At 37.2% G+C, this 25,632-nt stretch overlaps 1 protein-coding gene across 6 annotated transcripts in view; it reads right to left on the bottom strand.

The window, feature by feature from the left end:
• LOC131061733 (gamma-tubulin complex component 2) overlaps window positions 1-25,632 on the bottom strand; it is a 188,189-nt gene that overhangs the window by 110,671 nt on the left and 51,886 nt on the right. For all 6 annotated transcript variants that reach the window (XM_057995545.2, XM_057995548.2, XM_057995547.2 and 3 more), the window contains 2 exons: window positions 6,503-6,637; window positions 6,272-6,403 (listed from right to left, as the gene is read on the bottom strand). In XM_057995545.2, coding sequence (XP_057851528.1) covers window positions 6,272-6,403; window positions 6,503-6,637 — 267 coding nt within the window. The remainder of the gene's footprint in view (window positions 1-6,271; window positions 6,404-6,502; window positions 6,638-25,632) is intronic.

Here is a 25,632-nt window from a genome sequence, read left to right as displayed (position 1 = left end):
AATGATAACTCTAGGGACTTATCATGAGGTTTCCTAAAATCTATCTCTCTTATCTACGTTATTTATTTCAAAAATCTATTTCTTATAATGAAATGTTGTGTAGGTATGGCGACCCCAAAGGCGGGAGCATCCACCAGTCGCTCGGCTCTCATGAAAGAAGATCAGAAGACTGAAGAGGTGGAGACCAAGATCGTGTCCAAGTGGAGCAACATTGGAGATACAAACTTGGGAAACTTTAGCACGAAGAAGTTCCGAGAGGTCCCTTACATCGGCAAGCCATCACCTGTCGCCCGGAGAATAATAGAGAGTGGCATCATTAAGGCGGCCGGTTTTCCTCCAGCCATTCAGTGTCACGAGTTGATGATCGAGTGTGCCCGTCATTACAATCCACAGTCCAGGACAATTGTGTCCAATGAGGGAAACACTTTGGCGTACCTTTCAGAGGAGGCCATAAGTGAAGCCTTCCATCTTCCAGAGCACAGGGACATGATATACAAGAGCATTGAAGGAGCCAGATCAGTGTACGATGATGATCCAGATGCTTGCCTAAGCATAATCAACAAGAACTGGCTACTTAAGAGTCGTCCCCGTCTGAGCAAAGTACCGAACACACCACACCGGATTGATTTCCAAGAGGAGTACAGAGATTTGATTACCATGCTCAACAGAGTTACAGGAGCACCTCATGCCTTCTATTTTGAGAAATGGATGTTTTATTTCATCCAGGTGATTGTTCAAGGAAAGGGTACAATACATTGGGCTAGGATAATTAGCCATTGCTTAGACGTACAATTGAGAAGACTCAGGGCTACTAAGTCCTTCCACATGAGTTCATACGTCATCTATGCCTTAATCAGGAGCGTCGAGTACGCAGGACTACCTCACAGAGGAGTGATTGGAAGAGGACCCGGCGAGGTCAGAGTTTGTGAATCCTATACTCACTTGCATCATCCACCAGGGAAGAACTACAAGTTAATCAATGATACTTTCACGATGAACATCACAAGGACGTTGCAAGGAGGGATTCACAACAGATTATCTCAGGATGCCCAGGAGTTAATCAAGAGGTACGGTGCTTGGTTCATTCAGTTTCCCAAGTTCACTTACATTAGAGTGCATGGATGTCCTTTACCTCCATACATGTTGCCGAGGTACCCGACAGATAGAATTGTGTTACTTGAAGTAACAAGGCAGTTGGCAGCATATGTGAAGGCATTTAGACACAGACATCAGAATGGAGTTCAGGTACCTATTATTTTGGGTAATTCAGTTGAGGTATGTCCCAATGTCTCAGCCATGGATGACGCAGAGAGGGAGTTAGCCTTGTATCCTTTTTCATCTTTTGCTTGGAGGAATAGTTTTGATCCACATGGACATTTAGAGGAGACAGTCGGTAGAAGATTTAGACATGAGTACCAGATTGAAGATTTTATGATGAATCTCCTAGATGATCTCGAAGTGAAACGTAAGATACATTCTAGATTGCCTTTGGATTTCATCAGGAAATGTAAGATTTACAGAGTAGCCGACCAAGCTCAGGACAACGGCAGGCACATCCAATCTTCATATGATAGAGAGAGCAAAACAATAAGTTTGAATTGGAATGAGCCCGAAGCCGTGGATTTAGATGAATTGATGGCACCAGTCTTGTCTTGTACTCGCAGATGGGTAGACATTCAACATCAGAAGTTGAGAGAACAAGGCATAGCCATGTCTTTTACTTTGGAAGAAAAGCCAGCCGAAGGTGGAGCCAGTGTTAGTGAAGGCAATCCTAATCCTAGGAATTCAGGTGAAGGTAACCTTCGATGTGCCAGTGAGGGCAATCTCCATCCGAGAGGTTCAAAGAGAAAGGAAAGATCAGAAAAGAAAGAGCCTTCCAAGAAAAAGCAAGGTGCTAACAAAGACCAAACACCAGGTACTTCTTCCAGGCCAGAAGATAGAACAGTTCGAGTGGAAGAATCCATGGAATCGATGGTACAGAATGATAGGCAGGAGGAAGAACAGGCACAGCATGTTTCATCCGATGGATCTCTCCAAGACTATGATTTAGATAATGATAATGAAGTAACATCTCCTCCCAGACAAGAAGAAGTAGTACACAAAGAAATTCAAGTTCAAGAGACAAGATCAAATATCCCAGACTGGTTGAAGGAGAGATTGACTAAGGTGATCGTAATTGAGGACGAGGATAGTGCAATCGATCTAGAGAGCCTTGTTGGACGTTCACACATGACAGCAGAGAAGAAGAAGGCTACAAAGATGTCCAAGATGATTCGAGATGAGACTGGATCTAGAAAACTGCAGATAGCTACACCGGCAGTAGACAAATATGAGGGTGAGATCCTAGCAGAGGACTATCATATACAGACTATTGAGTTAGGACCATCCACAGCAGAGCAGACTTTAGATGATGCCACCGACACATTTGAGGCATTGAAGGATAAGTTTAGAGAAGAAGTAGAAAAGAATAGAAAGCTTGAGAGAGAGGTCGGTGCATGGAGAACATATTTCAGTCACATCAATGAACCTTTGGGACGTCAGGATCCAGTTAGATCACCATTGCAGGCATTGCCCCTTCAATCAATCAATGAAGCAGAAAGATTCAGGAATATGGCTCAGCGTACATGTAATTGGATGGATAGATCTCACACGGTGGCCATTGAGTTTATTACAGGGATGTCGAAGATCACCCATCAGGCTATCCAAGTTCTTGAGATAATCCACAGATTGATGGCAACAGTAGCTGCATTTGCCCATACCAAGGACGTTGTCATCCCTGTCTTGAAAGTTATAAGACATACATCTAGAAAAATTTTAGCACAAGAGAGGATCTTAGAAGGTGATTCTCACAGTTTGTTTCAGTGGTCAACCTTACTCCATATAAAGAGTGTTCTCTTTGAGGACATCAGTGTTAGATGTGGTCAAGTTGAGGAGGTGATCAATCCGATCCAGGACAGAGTATTTGAGGTACTTCGTACCATTCTTGGCAGGAGGATCGAGGTCGAGACAGATGTGGATTTACAAGAGTTTGAGGATAGAATCACTATCATCTTTCGCAAGGACGCAGATGTTACAGATGAGCAGTATGATCAGATGTATGCCACCATGCTCCTGATTGATAGAACAAAGGAACTTGAACCTACTTGGGACACAGCTCTTCTAGATGCATTTGATCAGGTTATCCACTTAGAAGAGAGTATCAAGAATCTTCCCGAGATTCCAATCACAGAAATCGAAGGAATTGTGACAAAATTCATTGCATATGCTAAGAAGGAAAATTGGAAAGGGAATAAGATTCTAGATGAAAGGTTGTTACAGATGACATGACATCTTATTTCTCATTGGTTGATACCTCCTAGATTTTTGTGCCAAATTTAATATTTGGCTATGTATTTAATATTGTTCAGTAAAAAGGAGGTCATTTGTAGCAAACCCTAATTAGGGTTTAGGTGTCATGATCTTGTCCGTTGATTTACTTTCAATCTGGACCTTTCATTGTAATTGGGGATGCTATTTATACCCCCATTTTCATTTCATTTATAATAGTCAGTTAATAGAGAATAGAGTTAAGAGTGAAATAGAGAGATTAGAATTGTAAGCAATTTTTATTTTGTAGCAAGATTGAGTCTTGAAGAGAGAAGTTCAAGCAATTGTTGTATATGATGACTTGGAAATCAATAAAATATTGAAGTTATGGTGTTTTGTTGCAAGTTTCTTGAGTTATCTTCATGGTTGTTGGATGTCCTTGAATCACGCTCAATCAAAGTAGTTTGTTAATTAGAAAGACTAAGTGTGAGATTTGATATTTGGTAGGATTCGCAATCCAAACCACTAGCTTCTTGCTGATTGTAGGAACGCCTTGTGTGGTCGACTGGAAAACACCTTGAGTCCTTAACCTTCAAGCATTTTCGTATCTAGGATATGTACCTTCGTAGTAGTGTCCTTGGTCTTTGATGCATTGAACATCATTATTACCTTAGAAGATCGCACTAATTTCAGTTGAGTTGTTGTCTTATGGCGAAATTGAAATTGGTTGAGTCTTGCCAAATCTCATCCATGCTAAGTCGTTCATAGGGTTAGGCTAAGTTAGACCTCTCAAACCCTGTCCTTCTTTCCTTTTTTCTTGAAAGTTCCTTTTAGATTAGTAAAACCTTCGAACTATTGAATCCGTAAGAAGCCTTGAAGGAAACAGCAAATCACATCATACCACTAAAAAAAGCTTGTCCACACGTGGAGACCCCACTAAAAGAACCTTGGAGTCCACCTAACTGATCCTTTTTGCAGATCTTCAGCAGTTAGAGACTATTTTCTCAAGAGAGGATAAGATGCCTAATGGTATTTTATTCTGTGTATGATTGTGTACAAAATACACGTCAACAGGTAGTTAGTAGAATGACCATTAAGGGAGGGTATTTAAATAATATTGTAATATTGATATATAAAGGTCATCTTGGTCATTTAGTTAGTATTTAGAAACTTCCATTTACGTCTTTCGTCTCTAGTTAGTTTTAGAAAATTTCCTTTGTCGTTCATGTTTCTATTCTCAATCCTTTCCGTTATGGAAAGATGATCTTGTAATTTTCTATATAAGGAGCATCCCTCTCCTTAATTAATTACAACATCAAATTATCATTTCATGTTCCATACACCCAAGACCATGTCCTCTATATCCTTGCTTAGAAATCATGTCAAAGCCACATTTTTAACTTGTTTGTAAATGTGATGTGGAAGGAATTTCATCATAGACATCATTGAAGTTTGTTGTGTAAGTTTATTTTGAAGGACCAAAGGAATGAATAGATGGAGGATGGATCCTTGTAGGAGGATGCACAACTTTATTAGCATCATGCATGTTCACTTGAGAGGTAAGAGAGTCGTTTTGCATTAAGTTGTTGGGTTTGGGAAGAAGGGTTCTCATAATCTAATACTTCATTTCTATTCAATGTAATGTTAGGTGACATATCATTAAGGAAATGCATAACATTAACTTGTCTCAAAACATGTTGATGGTTAAGATAAGCTCTATAGAAATAAGAAGGATCTCGGGTGATAGATATGTTGAGAGTTGGATTGTTAATGTTTGAAGCATGTCTGTCTTGCAACAAGGTAACCTTATGGGAAGAGTATTCATCATTACTCTTCAATGTTACATCTCCATTGGAGAGATTATTGATAGAAGTATTATTTCCTCATGAACAAGGGATACCCTAGGAGAGGTACAAGCATGATTCATCTCAACATCATTTATAGCAGGATTATCCAGAGTTCCACATGAAACATCCACTAGACCTTTAATGAAATCCAAACATTCTATAAACATCTTTAGAAATAGCATTATATGGCAACATGAAATGTGTATGAAAGTCTTTCGAAATGAAGTAAATGTCGAAACTCTCATTATGCAATATATCAAAATGCAATGAAACAATTCAAGCAACATGAAGTGAAATAAGCCACTTTTCAACAAATGATTTTGATAAATATAACTAATTAGCAATGTAATCAAATGTGAAAGTGCAAACCAATCATATTTTCTAACATCCATAGCTAAGAATCAGATTTGAAAACAAAAAATCAGAATTATGCAAAGCGCAAGACACGTTGGGTTCACCAAAATGAAATGTACGAAAATGTGAGAGTTTACTAGCTTAAACATGCAAACTAGGAACCATTTCTAGCCACACATTCATTGGAGAACAATCAACTAGACCCAACTTCAGTTCAAGGAATGCTCGTAACATTTGGCCCCCTTTCACAGGTACAATTAGAGTATATAAACTAACCAACCACAACTACCAAGAGTAAACGCATACAACCCACAAAGAGAAAATAATCTGGACAGCTACAATATAAGTAGAATATAACTATTAAGAAAATTTCTCTAACTACAAACTCAATCCTAACTCAAAGTAATGCCATTGTGATATATACCATTTTGATTTATCTAATAAATAAGCGAAAAATTGCAATTTCTTTTAATATATTTATAATTAATTTTTAATTTATTATATTTTAGTTTAGCCATTGCCTGCTCCCCCTTCCCCCACCTCTCTGCCATTTCTCAAGACTAGGAAAAGAATTGTCATCTCAAAAACCTGTCTGCATATCCCCTCGTCCCCCAATTCCATGGCTACATGCAAAATTGGGCTTTTGTAACTTTTCTATTGTTAACGTATAGCAGGTTCTCTTTATCAAAGTAAATACAAAACAGGAAAGAACTAAATTTTGGCACACTAGCAAAACTGTACACCAATAGTTTATGCAAGCTTACTTGTAGAATTGTTCTCAATGTAGCAGCAAATGCATGATTCACCAGTCCATGTTTGAAGTGTGATCGTGACTCCACAAATGAATGTATTACAATATAGTTTTCACACAAGGGTAGTATTCGCTTGGCTAATTCCTGAATACAGTGCAAATACTTCCATATCATTCAACAGAGATTACAAAATAAAGAGGCTTCCTGATAACTAAATGCAAATCAATAACTCTTCCTCCTGACCTGTAATGCTAAATCCATAGATGCATCAACTTGAAATATGATATGACTATCCTTTCCCCTTCCTCTTTTCATCCAAATGTACTTTCCTTCAATACCAGTCATTGTAAACAGCAAATCATCAATTACCAAGAGTTCCTGCAGCCTCATCCAATATTCAATTTGCAATCAGCACTAGAGGATAATATTTTTATATTTTATTCAAACATGGGTAAAATATCAAACAACGTGATTATCATATCACAGAATCAACAAGCAGTATACTGTGTCATACTTGCTTTGATACAAATAAAAAGAAAATAAATATACTCATATTCTAATATCTCCTTTATTTACACCAGACAAAATTAATTAAAACTATATTATAATCAACTCCATTATATTATCCAGTAAGAATATGCTTCACATAATCACGGTTAGGGGTAGAGACACATGAGTATACTTAAATCTGAAATGTCTGGTCACTGTAAAAAGCAAGATGCAGTTAGTTGTAACAAAGACACAAAAAAAACCTTCACAATCTCTGATTTGTAGCCTTTCAGGAAAGTCAAAAGCTTGAGAAGAAAGCACTCATCATCACAACCATAGGTGAAGTCTCAAACTCAAATAAAATGAATAAAGCATAATTGAACTTCAAGCCAGACCTATTTATCCTGTACTTACCAGTGTCAAAAGGTCAATGTTTGAATCAAAGGAGTGTTTGCAGTTAAGAATCCTTCAAAGGCTGTAAAGTTCTCTACCATTATTTCAACTTATATTGTATTACTTGGAAATGAAAACAATAATATCATTCCCAGCCACACCTTATATACAGTGTTCCACGGGCATTGGGGACGGGGGGACCAAGGGCCTAAGTTTAGGGACGGCAGGGGGGGTGGGTGGTGGTGCTGATATAGTTATACATATACATATAGTACTTGAAAAACTAGTTTTGAAAACATGTATGACAGTATAACAGTATAAGAATTACATTTCAAATGAAACTATAGGAAATTTGAAATACTAAATCTAAATACCAAGATTTCTTCAATGCTAATTGTGTTGTTATATGGAGCCTAATCAGACTTGGAGTTTAAATTTTCGCTACTTCTATCGGCACGGTTTCCCCCTATATTTTTCAACAGGGGTTTGGGGGCAGCGCCCCCAAGTTGGGGTCAAGGGGCATCCGCCCCTTGCGGGGTCAAGGGCCAAAAATACTTATATTATTTTATAAAGGCGTCAGGTGTTATTTTTCTATTGGCCCACGTCCAATTAGGGTTACCCCTTAACCCCCAAAAAAAGTCACTTTTTAAAAAAAAATTAATTTTTAACATTGCATATACGTGGGGGCGACGGGAGACGCCCAAACGTTTACCAAGGAGACGTCTACACGTCTCCGGCAGCACTTGGGTGGCGGTGGCGGGGGACGTCGCGTCCCCGTCTCCGAGACGCGGCCAAAAGGGGGGAGACTGCTTATATATAAATGAAGTGTTCTCCATCCTACAAGCTAACTTTATCTTTTTGAAAAATTGGATATTTTGGAGTGTTTGCTATGGCCTTGGTGAATTCGACTATTATTAATAGAGCCAGAGGTATAAATACTGCAAAATATTCAATAGGACCAGCCAATATGCTTATTGCCTTACGAAGATGTGTTATCAGGCAATTGTGTGTGACAATTGTGAAGTTAATGGCATTCAGCTTCCACAGTCCATCATATTAATAAAAAAGAGATTCTGAGAAAAACCGTATGAGAAAAGGAAATCGATATTTTGGGTCACATTTGTAACACACTAAGTTAACAAAGTTTGTTTGAGTACCATTTTCATATACAGTTCCTTTTCTAAAAGATCCAATATTATCTTTCCACAGCATTGCTATAGCTAATTTTACTTTGGGAACTTAAAAAAGGATTAGGTGTAGCCAGTGCAAATGGATAAATGGCAGGAAGGAAGCTTGTAAGAAATAATTCCGCGCTAAACATTATAGGTCTCGAAGCAATATGTACCAAGACAAATCCCAGCACGGAACATTTTAGCACCCATAGAATCCCTCCATTGGCAAAGGATCACTCAAATTCTCATATTAATAGTGCAAATCAGATTCAGTCCATTTTATTTGGTTGGCAAGCCTGATATCTTCATCCCTTATCACTGACGCCTCCTCTACAACACCTAGCTCATGTAAACCACTGTGCCTTCTAAAACTGTAAATTTTGTGGAAAATGTTTAAACATTTTTTGCTTCATTAACAAGTCTCCTGAAAAACAAATCTGAAACACATGATGCGGACGAAATATCAAAGAATACCTAAATCCATATTTGATGGAACAATGCATCAGCAAGTCCACCACAAGGATTGTCATAAGCAGTCATTCTGTCAACATATTATATATCTGTGCCAAATGCCACAAATGTCAAGATTTCCACAATTTCACTTCACTATTAGCGAGCCTCGTTTTAGCAGTGTCACGGTATGCACACCCTAAGCCAGTCAGTTTTCTGAATCTCACCATGGATCCATTAAATCATTGAATTAATTGAAACCTGATCGGGGAACTTGCAGACAACACACTAAATTGCAGAATCTTAATGTTATGAGAGCAAGCAACCTAAGTCATAGCAAATAGACCCAATAAATATATATGATATGCACTACAATGTAAATTAAAGCTTTTTTTTAAATATGAATTATTTAAAAGAAAGGTAGGAACATCTGCAAACTACTATGTGCCACTCTTGAATGAAGCATCTTGGTACATACAGCCAAGTGCATCGCAAAATGAAGAAAGCAATGTGGAAGATGAAGCACTCTGCCTTCCGAATCCAAGAAATCATCAGTTATGCATGGGTAAGAACAAATTGGATATGTGGGTAAGTACAAAAGAATTTGGGAGTAATACCCAATTCTGCTCAGCAAGTAAGCAGGTTCTAGGTTGACTTCAATATAAGAAATTCAATAGATAAATTGGTTGCAATTCGTTATCTCGGGTTCTCAACTAAATGAGTTGTGACAAACTATAGCTTTACCCAACTGAAAGAGAAGATATTGGATGCAAGCATGAGAGATTGTTGCTACGCTACAAGATTCTGAAGAGATTGTTGCTACGCTACAAGCATGAGACGTCATTTTAAAGGAACTATGTATTCCTTCTCTCTAATTCTAACTTCAAACAAAACGTCTAAGTTGAATGTCAGTCCTCACATTCTAGTTCCATTTAAGATTTAGGGTAGCATAAGAACTATGTACTTTACTAAGATACTTAAAACAGAAGTAAAGGCCTCAATTTCCTGTGTGAAATTTGTCAAGAAGAATAAAACAGAGAATGCTAAACTTCCAGGTCTGCTTCAACTATTTCTGAACCCCAATAAAAAAAATAGGAGTGCATTAGCAAGGATTTGACTACATTTTCAAATGACATAGTTTTTTGAAGGAACTATATACCCCTTCTGCATAAGTTCAAATTTCAAATAAAAGGTCTAAACTGAATGTCCAACCTCACTATAGTTTCCTTAAGGTTTCTATACCATAAGGAACATATCCTTTTGTTAGGAATACAAAAAAGATGTAAATGACTTGGTTTGTCCCGTGAAATTTGTCAAAAAGAGGAAATAAGAGAAAGTTAAGTTCCAAGTCTGCTTTAGCAATTTCTCCCACCAAATTAAACAAATAGGAGTTCATTAACATGGATTTCGTTCAATGAATGTATTCCACAAAGGGAGAAAAATGACAAACATGAAAAAGAAAAAATATTTTGTGGATGATAAGCCAGCTTATTGTATTATTTTTATTATCATGGGTTTCACTGATTAAGTCTTATAACTTGTTGAGATGTTCATATAACATATATCCAAGCTACATGGACCTCTAGTACATATTGTTAGGATCCACAATCAAACATTTACTAACTACTGAAATGGTAATTACTTTTTATATTAACAAGGAGACGAAAGACTCCTTAAATAATAAATTACATGATGTTTCTAAAAGAAAAAATCGTGAACAAACAAGCAGAAATAGAAACTAACTAAATAAACATTAAACAACTAAACGACCATTAAATAATAATGTAAATACTTTAATACCCTCCCTTAATGGTCATCCTATCAACTACACCAAGTCGCCCACTAAATTTTACAAACTTGTCCGGGCTCAAAGCCTTGGTGAGAATATCTACAATCTGGTCCAAAATTGAAACATACTGCAAGACCACAGTTCCATCTTCAACAAACTAGTGGATGAAATGACAATGAAGCTCTACATGTTTGGTTCGCTCATGGAAAACTGAATTCTTGGCAAGTTTCAGCACCCCTTGATTGTCACAATACAGGGTGAAGGCCCTACCTGAGACATTTTCATATCAAAAAGCATCCTTCCTAGCCATGATGCCTCTCACGTTGCTTTATCAGTTCTCTGATACTCTACTTTTGTCAAGGAAAGAGCTATTGTCTACCACTTCTTACTAGTCCATATGACTGCATTCGTACCAAGACTACAAACATACCCAAAAGTAGACTTCCTGTCATCAACAGAACCTGCCAAATCTGAGTCTATAAAACCAATCAGTCGAGGATCTTTGCTTCTACTATACAAAATGCCAAAGTCAGGTGTCCCTATCACATATCTCCAAACATGCTTCACAACAACCCAATGTTTTGCTTTAAGGGTTGTCATGAAACGAGATATGTAGCTCACAGCATAACTAAGATCAGGTCTAGTAGCTATAAGATAGAGGAGATTGCCAACTACCTGTCTGAATGCCAACTCATTCACCATAGGTGAATCTGACATGGTTAATTGTTTCAGTCCTTTCTCCATACGTGTAGATGAAGTTGTGCAACCTTGCATCTTGAACTTATCCAACAAACTCCTAGCATACTTCGACTAAGAAATGAAAATGCTGCCACCTATCCGCCAAACCTCTACACCAAGATAATAATGTAGAAGTTCCAAATCTATCATATCAAACACCTAACACAAGTTCTATTTGATTTGCTCAAGCAAGTGTTCTCCACTACCAGTAATGATGATATCATCGACATAGATGACAAGAAAAATGATGTCATTACTAGCACTATTGACATACAAGTTAGGATCCAGAGGAATTCTCTGAAAGCCCTATGCAACCCAGTATTGCTCAATCTTGATGTACCATGCCCTAGGGGTTTGTTTTAGGCCATTAAGAGCCTTCACCAATTTGCATACCTGGTGCTCTTTGGGTACAACTTTGAAACTTTGAGGCTGCGTCATGTAAACTTCTTCCTCCTAAACATCATTGAGGAAGGCACTCTTTATGTTTATTTGATGGACTTTCTAGCCAGATTGTGTTGCAATGGCTAGAACCAATTAGATGGTGCTCATCTTTGTTGTAGGAGCAAAGGTTTCCTCATAATCAATGCCTTCTTTTTGCAAGAGGCCTTTAGCTACCAATCAAGCTTTGTATTTATCAAGTGTTCCATCAGCTTTGTAGTTCACTTTATAGACCAAAGTGCAACCAATGGGTTTCTTCCTTGGTGGAAGATCTGACAAAACCCAAGTGTTATTCTTTAGAAGACTATGATGTTCAACTTCAATAGCCTTTTCGCATTCTGAATGTTGGCCATAACGGCAAAACTGACTGTGTTCTTCTTCTTGCTCTTGCCTCTAGAAGATCTATTGTCGACAAGATCATCATCCCTAACATCACCAATAAGCTTTTCCCAACACTTAGGATGGAGAGCAAAACCATCTACTTCCAAATCAAGTGTCTCAACATTACTTGGGCTGCCTAGAATAAAATCATCTAGATGTTCATCCAGGTTTTCTTGAGGGAACTCTAGTGGGTCAATGTCATACCTAGGAGATTCCACAAATTCACGTTCAAAATCATCAAAATCCTTCCCTTCAAGTTAAGCTAATGAAAGCCTTACACCTATATCAGGCATCTTGTTATGGGAGCTGTTTTTTTCGAACTATTTCTACTATTCTTGGTGTCGTCACCTGTATGAGTGGCATTTATTCTTTGCCAAACACTTTCGGTTTGGGAAATAACTTTGGTTGATTTTTATCGGCAATGTTTTTACGTATTAAGCATGTTGTGGTTACTGGGCAAATCATCTATGCATTTTGTCAGAACACTGCAAGTGAATCGCGCCTTATACAAAGGCGTTTTCCTTTCTTTCTTGGTAATCTTCATTTTTTGGTTGGACATGTGGCAAAAACTAAGTGACTACAGTTACTAAGTGATTTCAGTTACTCAGCGACTACAGCTATGTGATTTCAACTTGTAGTTCATGAATGAAGGTTTTAGTTTTTGGGAGAGTTTTTTTGGGGTGGTCGATAACCTTGGGTGTAACGCACCTGTGTATAGTTGTACTTCTACAGATTTTTAGGTGGCTCGAATTATTTGGTTTGTATGATGTTTTGTTGTGCGTAATTCTTGCTAAAGTAGTAGAGTTTGATGGAAGAGGATGAACACTTGAAAACAATGTAATCGGATTTATAGATTTGGTGTTTTTTTTTGTGATGATCATATACCTGGTCGAGTGAAAAGTAAAATAAATATACATATTCTGCCGCCTAATGGTTGGATGTCGAAGCCTGTGACTGCATCTTTCTATTGATCTGAAAGTTTTTGGTGAAACACAAAGACAGTGATTTACTGCATATCGTGTGAAGTACACATAAGTGCATATAATAGATATGACCAGTGTATAGCTGAAGTATGAAGAGGTTGACTTATAATGGCAATGTATGATGTTATCTGTTTTGAAAAGATAATGCTTTCAGGTCTGATTTTTGGTACTGATTTTCATTGAGACAGCGCTAGAACAGATATATAGTGTATTGTGTGAGGTGTCTTCCAATAATAATGTCTCTGTACTTCTTGTATAATATTTTCAAATCATAACGATGTTACTTAAAGCAGAGTAACACAGTGAGTCAAAAATTTTAAATCTTTAAATCTGTAAATGGTATTCATGAGTTGATGCTTTGTCAAAGGTCGAAGCCTTTGTGGATTTGTGAAGTGTATCGAGCAGAGTTGTAGCTCTATAAGTGAGTTGGTGCTCACTCTTGTCATTCTGGTTGGTGCCTACATTTAATGAAACATTTTGAAGCTGTGGTTTTTTACCCGAAAGGGTTTTCCACGTGATAAATATTTGTGTCTATTTTTCTGAGTATCTTGTTTTTAGCTGTATGTCTTCAAGAGTTTATAAATGTTAAAATACTGATTCACCCCCTCCCCCTCTCAGTATTTTCTGTTTGTTTTTCAATCTGACCTAAGAATTATGACTTGATGTCCTAACTCTTTTATAACTAATTCTTTAAACTTTTGAAATTCATTAAACATCTAATTTTGCTTTGAGAAAAAAACATCCACATTTTTCAACTAATGTCATCGACAAATAGAAGAAAGTACATGGCACCAGTGACCAATGCTGTATTCATTGGTCCATAAGCATCTACATGAACCAGTTGCAAGACCTTGGATGCTCTCCAAGCTTGTCCATCAGAGAATGGAATTTGATGTTGCTCCCCTACTTGGCAAGCTCCGCACACAAAGAATGGAATTCGATGATTTTTTTAGTCTGATTTCTTTGACCAGCGATTGGAATTTTGGCTTTTTATTGCAGTTTGAGGTTTTTAGGATAACTTGCATGTTATTGACTTTTTGAAAGTTGCACAGAAGAGACAATACAAATAGGGAACTAGACTAATTTTGAAAATAGAAAATCAGAACTCTGACTTTATTCCTCCAAAATGATCTCCAATATATTATTCCTTGATGCTTACAATGAAGAACAATGCAATTTGCGGACTCAAAACCCCTACAATTATTTTATTGAAAAACCCAGGCAAGATATGATGGTAAGACTAGCCTTGAAAGGTACAATCTGCTGATTGGGTTACAAACTTGCTGGAAATTGTGATCTCTCTGCTCAGATCTGAAATTTGTTCCCCTGTAAAACTGAATTTCTCTAATTTGCTCTGAAATTTGGCACCAATGACCTGAAAAGAGCCTTCAATGAAGATCAATTTGCTGATAGGTGGAAGGGTTTTCGTCCTACACCTGCAATTTGAAGGTTTTCGCCTTCAAATCTGCTCCAGAACCCTGGAATATACGTTGCAAACCTGCTGATGAAGAGAAGCTGCCAAAGAATGAATAATAATAATGATGCCCAAAACTCCACGGGAGCCTCTTTTTCTTTCCCTAATTCCTACGCCCAAATTAGGGATGCAAGATTCCAAATTCCATGGAGAATATTCTTCTAATTTGAGCATTCAACTTGAGGAGGGTTGGCTCATCATTAAAAATTGACCACTTTTTAAAACAAACAACTTTCCCTTAGGGAGCCGTAGCATGGTATGATTAGATAAATAAACTTTATAAAAGTTACTTTAATGAAAGTTACTATTTGGCATAAAGTAACTTACAAGTTTATAACTTATATAATGCACTTTTATAAAGTTACTTTATAAGATTTTCTAATTATAGAAAAAGTAACTCTATAATGAATTATTATAAAGTGCCTAAGTTATAAAACCACCCAAGTCACAAAATTGACTAAGTACAAACCCTCCTTGGTGGCAATATCATCTCCTATCCACTGATTTCACCTGCGTAGATGGCAAACAGGTGAAACTAGGACTCTCGAGTGATCACTGGGAAAATGGGGACATTACACAGATTCTCCTGAGACAACTAAGAGAGATATGATAGGTTGAGATGCCCATACCGCTAATGCCAAAGATTGCTTATCAAAGAACTCTTAGCAGCCATTGCAATCTCCTAAGCCTCCAGTATCAACCAACCTGTACAATCCATGATAATCGAGACCAACTGCAATTTTCTTCTTGGACTCCTTATCAACAAAGTGGCACTTGTGTGCATTAAAGATGACATCCAACTTTGGATAGTGTCACATCATCTGACTAACAGAAAGCAAATTGACCTCCATGCCCGAAACATAGTATACGTTGAGAAATATGAAATTGCTCCCACTAGATGTGATTTGAGCGTTGCACTTGCCGACAACTGTATACCCTTCACCTCCTCCAATGATCAGTAAATTGGAGCAAGCCATGTACTCGGTGAACCAATCTCTTTTGTGCATGAAATGTTGAGAAGCTCCAGAATCAATGTACTAGGTAGATGATTTGACATGGTCTATTGGTCTTTTGGCCATAAATGCATAACATGGGCCTTCTGTTGAGACCCTCCCTGGTTGGAATTCTCATCAACCAACTGTTTTCCGCATTGTTTCTTCATTTGGCCAAGCTTACCACAATAATGACATGTGATAAGTTTCTTTGAGCTTTCAGTAGGTTTTCTTTGTCCTTTTGGCTGAAAGGACTTTCCTTTGCCTTTGCCTTTATCCTTAACTTGACAGTAAACACTTGTTCTGTAGCGGATGATTTGTTGTTGCTCCCAACCTGTTGTTTCCATTTATCCTACTGCAGAAGCTTGTTCCATAGGTCAGCAAACTTTAGGGCAACATTTGTGCATGTAATGTTGAGCGTTTCAATGAAGTGTTTGTAGGATCGTGGTAAGCTTTTCAGCGTTATAACCACCATATCCTCTTCTTCCTTCTTGCAACCAATAGCCTCCAATTGATCATGTATATCCTTGATCTTCGTAAGATGAACTTGTAGAGACATCTTATCGTCCATCATTACTGAAATTGCATATTCTTCAGAAAGAATGCTATGCTCTTGTCTAACGTTTCATGGAGATCCTTCAGATGTGTCCAGATGTCCTAAGTTGTCTTGTCGAACGGCACTTGTGGAAGCATGTTGTCAATGACTAACAATTTAATGAGCATCATCACTTCCTGATTGTGCTCATCGAACTTTTCCTAATCTTTTCCTACCACCGTGGGACGAGTTGTACCCAAAATAACTTGGTCTCAACACCAGTACTCATAGATTTTAAGCATTCATTGTTTCCATGCATTGTGATTCTTGTCATTGAAGTGCTGATTATGTTCCAACATTATGTTGGTCAACGACGCCATCCCTCTTGTTTTCCAATATGTGAAAAATAAAGTAAAAAGAAAAGCTGCTACAAAAGTCTGATTGACTAATCAAAATCAGTCAAAACTATGACACAAAACACAAGGCACAGATCCTAAGGCACTGATTGCAGAAAAATACCGCTGATTTTTTATTAAAAAATCAATCAAAAACACTTGCTGGCCCAAATCTCAAGGTCTGCAAATTTCCAAACTTGATGTTCCAAAAACTAGGGCTCAGAGACCCTAACCATAACACTAGAAAATCATAAACCCTAGCCATAGGGTAGGAGCAGAAGAAACCCGTTACAATGATAAAGCGCTTAGGGAAAGAAATTGCAGGGCCACAAAAACCCTAATTGTGAAATATAGAGAACCCTCGATTTGTTTTAAAATCATCAAAAAACTTTGTTGGAAACCCTTGTGCTAGAAAAAAAGCATGAAAAAGAAACCCTTCTTCGCAAAATGTAGAGAAGCCGACACAAATTTTGTACTAGTACATGAAAAGAACAGTTGCAAATCGTGTGAAAGCAACCACGAATGGATCAAAATACATCGAACAAACTAGATGTCACACCCGGAACAAAAACAATCGCACAGAATAAACGAAGTTTGCAACCATCACAAAAAAGCTCAGAGTTGTTGCATCCAGAAGATAGGTCACGATTCTCAGAGGATAAAATCTGCAATTTACAAACCCTCCAACCCTACATAAAAAAAATCCGCCAAACAAGTCTATGAATTTTCAACAAAACCCTTCCAAAAATTTGTTGTTGTTTTTTTTTTAAAACCACGATTTTGTGTTCTAAAAAAATTGAAAAAAACAATACTTCCAAAAAAATTTCATAAAATAAAACTACAAATTTTAATTTTAAAAAAATTCACCAAAAAATATGACTAAGCTCTGGTAATTGGCTTTTATATTAACAAGGAAACGAAAGACTCCTTAAATAATAAATTACATGACAATGTTTCTAAAAGACACAATCATGAACAAACAAGCAGAAATAGAAACTAACTAAATAAACATAAAACAACTATATGACCATTAAATAATACCTTAATAACAACTTACAGAAAGAACAATTTACATTTGTTGATATCAACTTGAACCCAATATAAGTTATCCACCTCAAACACAGGGGCGGACAGAAATAGTATAGGTACGTTTGATATAGGGAACCTTTTAAACAATTATTGTTGTATACAAGAAATACACATTACAGCAGGAAACATGAAACATAAAATAAGAAATAAATTGCTGAACTAGAAAATATGTTTTGAAAATAAAATTACATTTATAGCCATTATGTTAGCACCTCTTCTTGAAATTGTATATTTGTGAAGTACAAAAGTACTCAAATAAATCTCAGATAGATTACATCAGACTGCCAAATGTGGCATGCCATATCCCATTTTTGCTACGAAACCCGGGGACGCGTCCCCTACCTGAAAACCCCCGTCCCAGTCCCGGGGACGTTTCGGGGACTTGGGGACGGCCAAGGGACGTCCCCCCCCCCCGTCCCCAAATTGCCATTTTGAGGGGACGTCCCCGAAACGGGGGGACGGCTTCCCTAGCTGTGGGGAACGTCCGTACGTCCCGAGGACGGCTGGGGAAGGATTGGGGACGTCCCAGCCGTCCCGGGGACAGCTGGACATCCCCCACTTCTAGGGCTAGGAAAAAATATTAAAATAAAAAAAGTCGTATTTTCATTTTTTTTTAATGATGTTTTTTGCGTAATTGAGGGAGTGAAATATCTCATGAAGGGTTTTTTGCCAATAGAAAAGTAACACCTAACACCGCAAGGGGCGATGCCCCTTGACCCCAACTTGGGGGCACTACCCCCAAACCCCCGTTGAAAAATATTGGGGGAAACTGCGCTGATGGAAGTAGTGAAAATTTAACCTCCGAGTCTGATTAGGCTCCATTATGTATGTTATTTCTTTAATATCTATTATGATATGCATATTGACAATGTGAATGAATTGAAATTCTGAATTATGAGTGCATATTGAGTATTGAGTCTATTGATAATGTTGTATGTTCGATGTTTGCATTCTAAAATGTTTTCATAGTATCATACACATGCTATATCCATGTTTTCATATGAATATAATGTATAGATGCATGCTTTCTCCATGTTTTCATATGAACATTTAGAATTTTCCTATATATTTTAAATTTTCCCTATATTTTATATAGCCGTCCCCTTTGCCGTCCCCCCCCCGTCCCCTTTGCCGTCCCGGAAACTCGTCCCCCCCGTCCCGGAAACTTGGGGTAACGTAGCATTTTTGGAAATACCAAGGAGAAAACATCTAACCTATTTCCATTTCCCGTAATCTAAAGGGAAAAGCAAAAGAAATTTTTTCAACATTATTTTAAGTTGGCACTGGTAATTTTTTATTTAAGAAAGCAACTTAAATAATATTATCAGTAAAATAAGAAAGTGTTTTCAACACCAAGAAAATAAAAAATGTTTTTAAATACTTAAAATAGAACAAAATAAAAAGTATTTATTGATACTTAAGGATATTGGTCCCAAGAGCCCAATTAGGGCACTACAAAAATGGGGCACCTAACATCATTTACATCAAGTTTGACATTCTTTTTTTAAACAACTTTTACAATTTGAGCTTTGTGTTCAAGTTTGCTTACAAGGACAAAAACCCTTGGTTAATTTTAAGATCTTGGAGGGCAAAAACCCTCTAGGATTTTCATTATTGGACTTGGAGATGAGAACCCTCATCTCCAATATTGGCAATTCCATCCAAGAGTTGCATGTTTGCTGATTGGGTCATTTTCCGATTTGAAGGGTTTTATTGCATATTTCAAAGTTTTGAGGATGTGTTCGTCACCAAGGCTTGCTAAATCTTGGACACCATCATTTGGAAGATATCGCCAAGCATTTTTGTTGATTTGAAAGTTTTGGAAAATCCTTTTCTTGTTGTGCCAGCCCTTTTGAGGGCTCTATGCTGCTTTGAATCATTTGATTTGCTGATTGCCCTTGTTGGGGAGCTGTGCCATTGTTTTGGGAAGGTAATTAGGACAACAAACAACTTTTCTAGTCATGACTAGAGCATATCAACATCATATCTCTCAACCAGTGGAGTCCTAATGTCAATGCCAACATTTGAAACGTTTGGGAGAGGGTTTAGACATCATTTCTTGCTCCAAACATATTTCCAGCCCTCATTCTATGGAGCACCAACTTAGGAAGTGTAGATCTGTCCTTTTTGCAGTCAAATCATTTTTCCAACTTTCATTAGGGTGCACTAACCATAGAGGAGAGTTTGGGAAAGTCTCATTCATGTCTACTGCCATTGGGATGTGGGGCCATTTACTAGCATTTATAGAGGCTCTTCATTCAATTCCAATAGTGTAACGAGACTCGACAAGGCTCGCGAGTACTTGGCAATCTCGAAGCAAGGCATCCTCACCGAGTCTTGGAGAGTCTGGGCCTAAGATGCGATAATTTTAGGTTTGTTTTTAATCTCACAAAATTTCAATGCTTTTTCAGTTTATGTGATGGCCACAGACTATATACATGAAAGATAACATTTAACTCCCCATCCTTGTCTTCAAGTTAGTCTCATTCTCTTCATCAAAATATATACATGAAATATAACATTTATGTTTTTCCTTTCTTATACTTTTAAGTTATATTTCACGTATATGTTGCCAAGATGTTTGAGCGTGGTTTCAAATTTGTAGCAGCTATAATGTAGATTCTAAGTTTTAGGAGATCTTAAAAAATATTAGATAGTCAAATTTCAGTGATCAGCAAACTCCTATTAGCATTCCCTCGCTCTCTCTATCTTAATCTCTTTATCTCCCCAAACTCTAGACCTATCTCTCTCCCTATCACTCTCCCTCTATCCCCTCTCTCCGCCTCTCTATCTTACTATCTTCTCTCTCCCCCAAGATCTAGACCTATCTCTCTAAAACTCTCTCACCCCCAAAGCCCCATTAGGGGTGCTACCCTCAACCTCGTTGTTGTACTGCCCCAAAACCCATCAAACTATAAGTCTAAGAAAGTAGTAGGCCAATGATGAATCATTATCATAAAAATCTACATAATACATATTCCTTGTTGCAAACCTTTGCAAATTCATAGTCAAAGCCACAATCAAGATTATCCTTGTACTACTTGTCATGCCCCTGCTAATCTAAACGAAGTCGCAGCCTTTAAATTAATACTACTTTTACAAATACAAATCACAGACCTTATAAATAAGCCTAAGCAAGGGCTAACCAGGATTAAATAAAATAATTATTAGCAAAGGGGTGACCTTACAAATAAACCTAAGGGATTGAATAAATGAAAGGGGCCGACTTCACACAAAAATAATTAAAATTGGATATTTGAAGGAGGGCCGACTAGTATTAGGAGACATTACTATTGATGGTGAAAGTCTGCACTTTCGATCAACGCATAATAGAATGTTGAATGTATCCTATTCTCTCTTGAATAAGGAAATCTCTAATGCTATTAGGATTGATCATAGGAGATAACGTCAAGGTTCATATCGTCGGGTCTTGACTTGCTTTGGATAAATCAAGGTCAATGTGTTTAGCTAGTAATCACAAGGGGACTTATGAATTTGACAAGCTGGCCTACATCTAGTATAGCAATCTAGCGATGCTTTACTTCTCAAACTAGACGAAATAAATAGCAAAGGGATAGGGTTTAGAGATCCTAGGGACAATGACAATAACGGTTGGTGCTATAGGTAGACAAATTTCAAATAAAATTAGTTCCTACTCAGCTAGAGATGGGACTCGCAAGTCCACAGGAATAGTGGAAGCTCCAAGGGGAAGTAAAAGGTTTTCAGACCACGAACGTTCTTTTGGATACCCAATTCTGGCGCAATCCAAAATAAACATAATCAAATACCCTCGCACTTCACTATTAAGATCATTGAACTTTAATTAGCTAGATGAAGAGAAACCATGCAAACAAATTCGGGCAAAAGGCAAAACACCATATTTCAATGCTTTATTCATTTGCTCCAACTGTCATTACAGCATTTTTTGTCCAACAATCCTACTCTATTCTACTTCTAACAACTGCTACTTCTAACCTACTAAATCTCTAACTGCCCAACTCTAAACTTCTAACCCCTTAGAATGAGAGGCCTTTTAGAGATTTTACATTCTGAATCAATGGCCAAGATTTCATCCATCCAATGGCTCTAATTTGCCTTCTAGAACAACCTGACAACTTAATGGTTAATGATCTCAACAATAGCAGCAAAAATCGTTTGGGGAAAAAATCAGCAAACCAAAAGAGATTTTTTGAAAAAAGAAAAAGAAAAAATACGATTTAAAGACAAACATAAAAAAATGTATTAAAAGACAACCTGAGTTGGCCTAGTGGTGGAGAAATTGTGCTCTTGAAAGAGAGGTCACAAGTTCAAATCCCACAGGGGGATAGGGTATGTACACCTCTCCTTGTGCAGGCCAGGCTAAAAATCCCTGCTATTAAACTATCAAACAAAAAAAAAATTGTAAAAATTGAAACAAAAACTACGTTTTTTAAAATCTTAAGGGCATTTCCATAGCATAAATATATAGAGAGCAAATAAAATATAGTTTAACCCATGAATTGTAGAAAATATATTTTTGTTGTTTATATTCATATTGTTGATTACATAAGCAAATATTCAATTAACTTTTTAAGAGGGCAGTCACCAAATACACCAAATAGTTGTCTAAGTCTGAGATCAAATATTAGCTAAGTCGATGAAGTAGCTGAGATCAAAATTTATCATATAACGATCCAGCTATTGTTAGAAATTTAGTAAAAGTGGAAGCCATTTTGAAGTGATCCAAGAATTCCAACGTGATTGAGGCAAGGAGTTTTCTAGGGGTAGTTCAATATTTTAGAAAGCTTCTCAAATCATATTCCATAGTTGCAATGCTTTAGATTCCCTGATGGCAATTGATAAGCCTTTTAAATGGGGTAGAATTCAACAAAAAGCATTTGTTTAGCTGAAGTAAAAGATTAGCAAGCCACTAGTTTTGACAATACCTATCGTGCAACTACAAATTTTAATGATTATGTGTTGGAGGCTGTTTTATTACAAGTATGTAAGCTTGTTTGTTGTCATTCAAATTTATTTTGTGGAGCACTCTAGATATATTTCTCACATAATGAATTGTACGTCTTTGTTTGAGCAAAAATTAACTATATCAATTATAAATTATAAATCATATATCTATATCTATATATGATATATGTCTTCGGATGATTAGTGTTGTGGTAGAAACACTCCATTGGTGAGGCAGCCACCAAGGTTCAAACCCCTGCTGGGCCATTGAGCTCGCAGACTTTTTGCCTTTGTTCGACCGTTGAGCTCGTGGGTTTGAACAAGTCAAGTGGGGGGAATGATGACACCCGAAAAATGGCCTCATGGGAAGAGATCCGTTGTAAGTAGTCTCTCTAGGATAAGACCAAGCTAAAACCCGAGTTTCCTCCATCAAAAAAAATATATATTATATATTATATTAAAAATTAAATATGTACATTGATTATCAAAAGAAAAAATTAAATATGTACATTATAAATTTTACATTATTTTTAATTTATAGTTTACTATATAACTATTAATATATATTCATAGTCTATAATAGTTTAAATTTCAAAACTACTTTATAGTATTATTATAAACTATAGGGGTTTGCTCCTTCCCTATCAAAATGCCATCTATAATAGTGCATAATAGTATTAATTTTAAAGCTAGTGTACAATACTAATTATGTACTTGTTCACATCAAAATCCATTGGGTGGGGTGTGTAGCAAGCTTGAGTCATATCAAAGCCACGATTTAGAGAGGATTTTCTAGCCGCTTCAATACTATCTCATATGCCCCCCACGATTTAGGATGATTGAGGCCCTTTCAAATTGAGTTGATAACAACCATTGCTCCTCCCACTCCTTTATTTAGGGATTTTAAGAGGTCAAAAAGAAAAACTAAGGGGCAAAATAACAAAAAAATTCAATGTTGATTCCACATTGACTCTGATTTCGTCTCGAATCAACCCTATTTCTTAGCAATTTAGTAATTTCAAGAGTTTTTCTAGGGTTTTGTGATTTTTCACTTTTTTGCCATTTTTGGGTTGTTTTTAACATGATTTTAACGTGATTTAAATGCTAAAAAATCATTGAAAATTGGGTCAACGATTTTTTCGTGAATCGAGATTTTTTCAAGGAATAAATCAGCTAGCTCCAGGATTTGGGATTAATCAAGTATAATCGCGATTCTTTGCAAACTATTGCTTCTATGATCTCAACAACCATCAACCACTTTTTTAGCTACCTTCAGTTGTTTTCAATTAATCCTAATAGAAGATAAAATTTCACCAAGCTCAAGGCACAAAAAGGCAAACTTAGTAGCTGGGAAATAACTAACCTATGGCCCCTTTTTGAATTGCATTAAATAAGGCAACAAGTAGTCATTTTACAATAAAACAATTGCCATTACAATAAATTTATTTTTTGTCATCTCCAGTTGTTCATTATCTATGTTTGCATACTACTATAGCGTTCTATGCCTACCCCTATCATTGTTTTCCACAATTTTGGAAATGGCACCAATTGGCCCTATAGCACACCGCTCTGCAACTCTTTCTCCAATCTTATGCCCTATCTCTTAACTTGTTGCCATGTTGATGGTGGTGGGGGTCCTTGCTCATCCAACCCTCATTAATTTGTTCTTGGCTCTGTTCATTGACATCTTCAAGGTACTAGCATGGAATTCTTCTTTTATCGGTGCTCTGGATGGTAGTGTTGTAGAGCATCCAATTGTCCTAGGTATCTCCCACATGGCCTCTGTTGAGTCCTCTATCCTGCATGAACACATAGGTCAAAGATCAATCATCATTTCAATGTTCACTCATTCCCCAAAGGATTTGAACATTACTCTACCATCGTGTCCGAGAGGGTCTTGTGGCTTTGAGAACATGATCCGGGAAGAGCCAAGGATCAAACTTGGCATAAGGAAGTCCGAATGGATAAGGCCAAACCAGGCTCTACAATTCTACCTCAAACTTGGAGAGCTTGTTCAATAGCCCAGCCTAATCTTAGGCATTTGAGAGGTTGAAAGAAACAAGAGTTCTTTCTGATTTCTAAGAAAGTGATGAGCCTCGACCTAAACCTCTGCTTGGAAAGCACCTTTGGAATGAAGACTATTCCTGCTTTTGAGCTTCAATCTACATCAATTTTGGAATGCCACTTGATTTCTCAAGGAAAGGTCCTTGATGCCCTAAATCTCACCTTTTGTGATTGCAAAATCCAATTTTGAGAAGCCAACTTGGGAATGAAACTCGGCATTTGGAAGAGTATTAAGAACATCACTAAATTGAAACACAAAATGAGAAAGTTGGGCCTGAACTTAGGCCTTGGAAGGGTCACTGGAAAAAGGGCTTTACATGAACCAAAGTCTAGAAAGTTATGCATGAAATTCGGCCTAAACTTTGGCCTTTTCAAGGGGGTTTGAATGCCAAAACATCTAAAAAGATCAAACCTTTCTACAACTTAGGTTAACTTCGGCCAAAACTTTGGCCTTTTCGAGCATTTTGGAATGCAAAAAGTTCAGAAAACTTCGAACTTGTCTCAAGAATTGCATAAACTTCGGTCCTATGTTCGGCATTTTCAAGCATTTTGGAACATGACTTAGCAAACTTTGCAAGGCAAATAGGAACTTCGGCCTAAAGTTTGGCCCTTTATTTGAGATTGGAAGAATCTTTTGAAACATGACCTATTCACTTTTTTCATGCCAAAACCAAACTTGAAGAGGTTTACAATGAATGTTGGTGTTTTCTTAGGGGGTGGTAAAAGAACTTAACTCAATTTTGACTGTAACATCACCGAACTCTAGGATGAATCTGAGTTTTGCGGAAGAAGTTTGGTGATAGCAGCATCACTAAGTTTGCACTTTAGGACCTGTTGACATGTTTTTTATGACTACTTCAAACACAAAATAAAGTTACCAACAGTCACCTTACTCTCTCTTGATCAAAGTGCAATTGCATGCCAAGATTGCAGGAATTTCAAACAATAGACTCCAAGGTTCCTTTATGCTACTGACGTGACTCAGTTGGCTGATGTGATTGTTGGTAATCCAAGGGGCCTTACGTTTGCATCGTTCTTTCACTTCTT

This window comes from Cryptomeria japonica, chromosome 3 (genome assembly GCF_030272615.1).
Source record: "Cryptomeria japonica chromosome 3, Sugi_1.0, whole genome shotgun sequence".
NCBI lineage: Eukaryota > Viridiplantae > Streptophyta > Pinopsida > Cupressales > Cupressaceae > Cryptomeria > Cryptomeria japonica.
The sequence above is the reverse complement of the archived record's forward strand: the minus strand, read 5'-3'. Positions and strand labels throughout refer to the sequence as shown.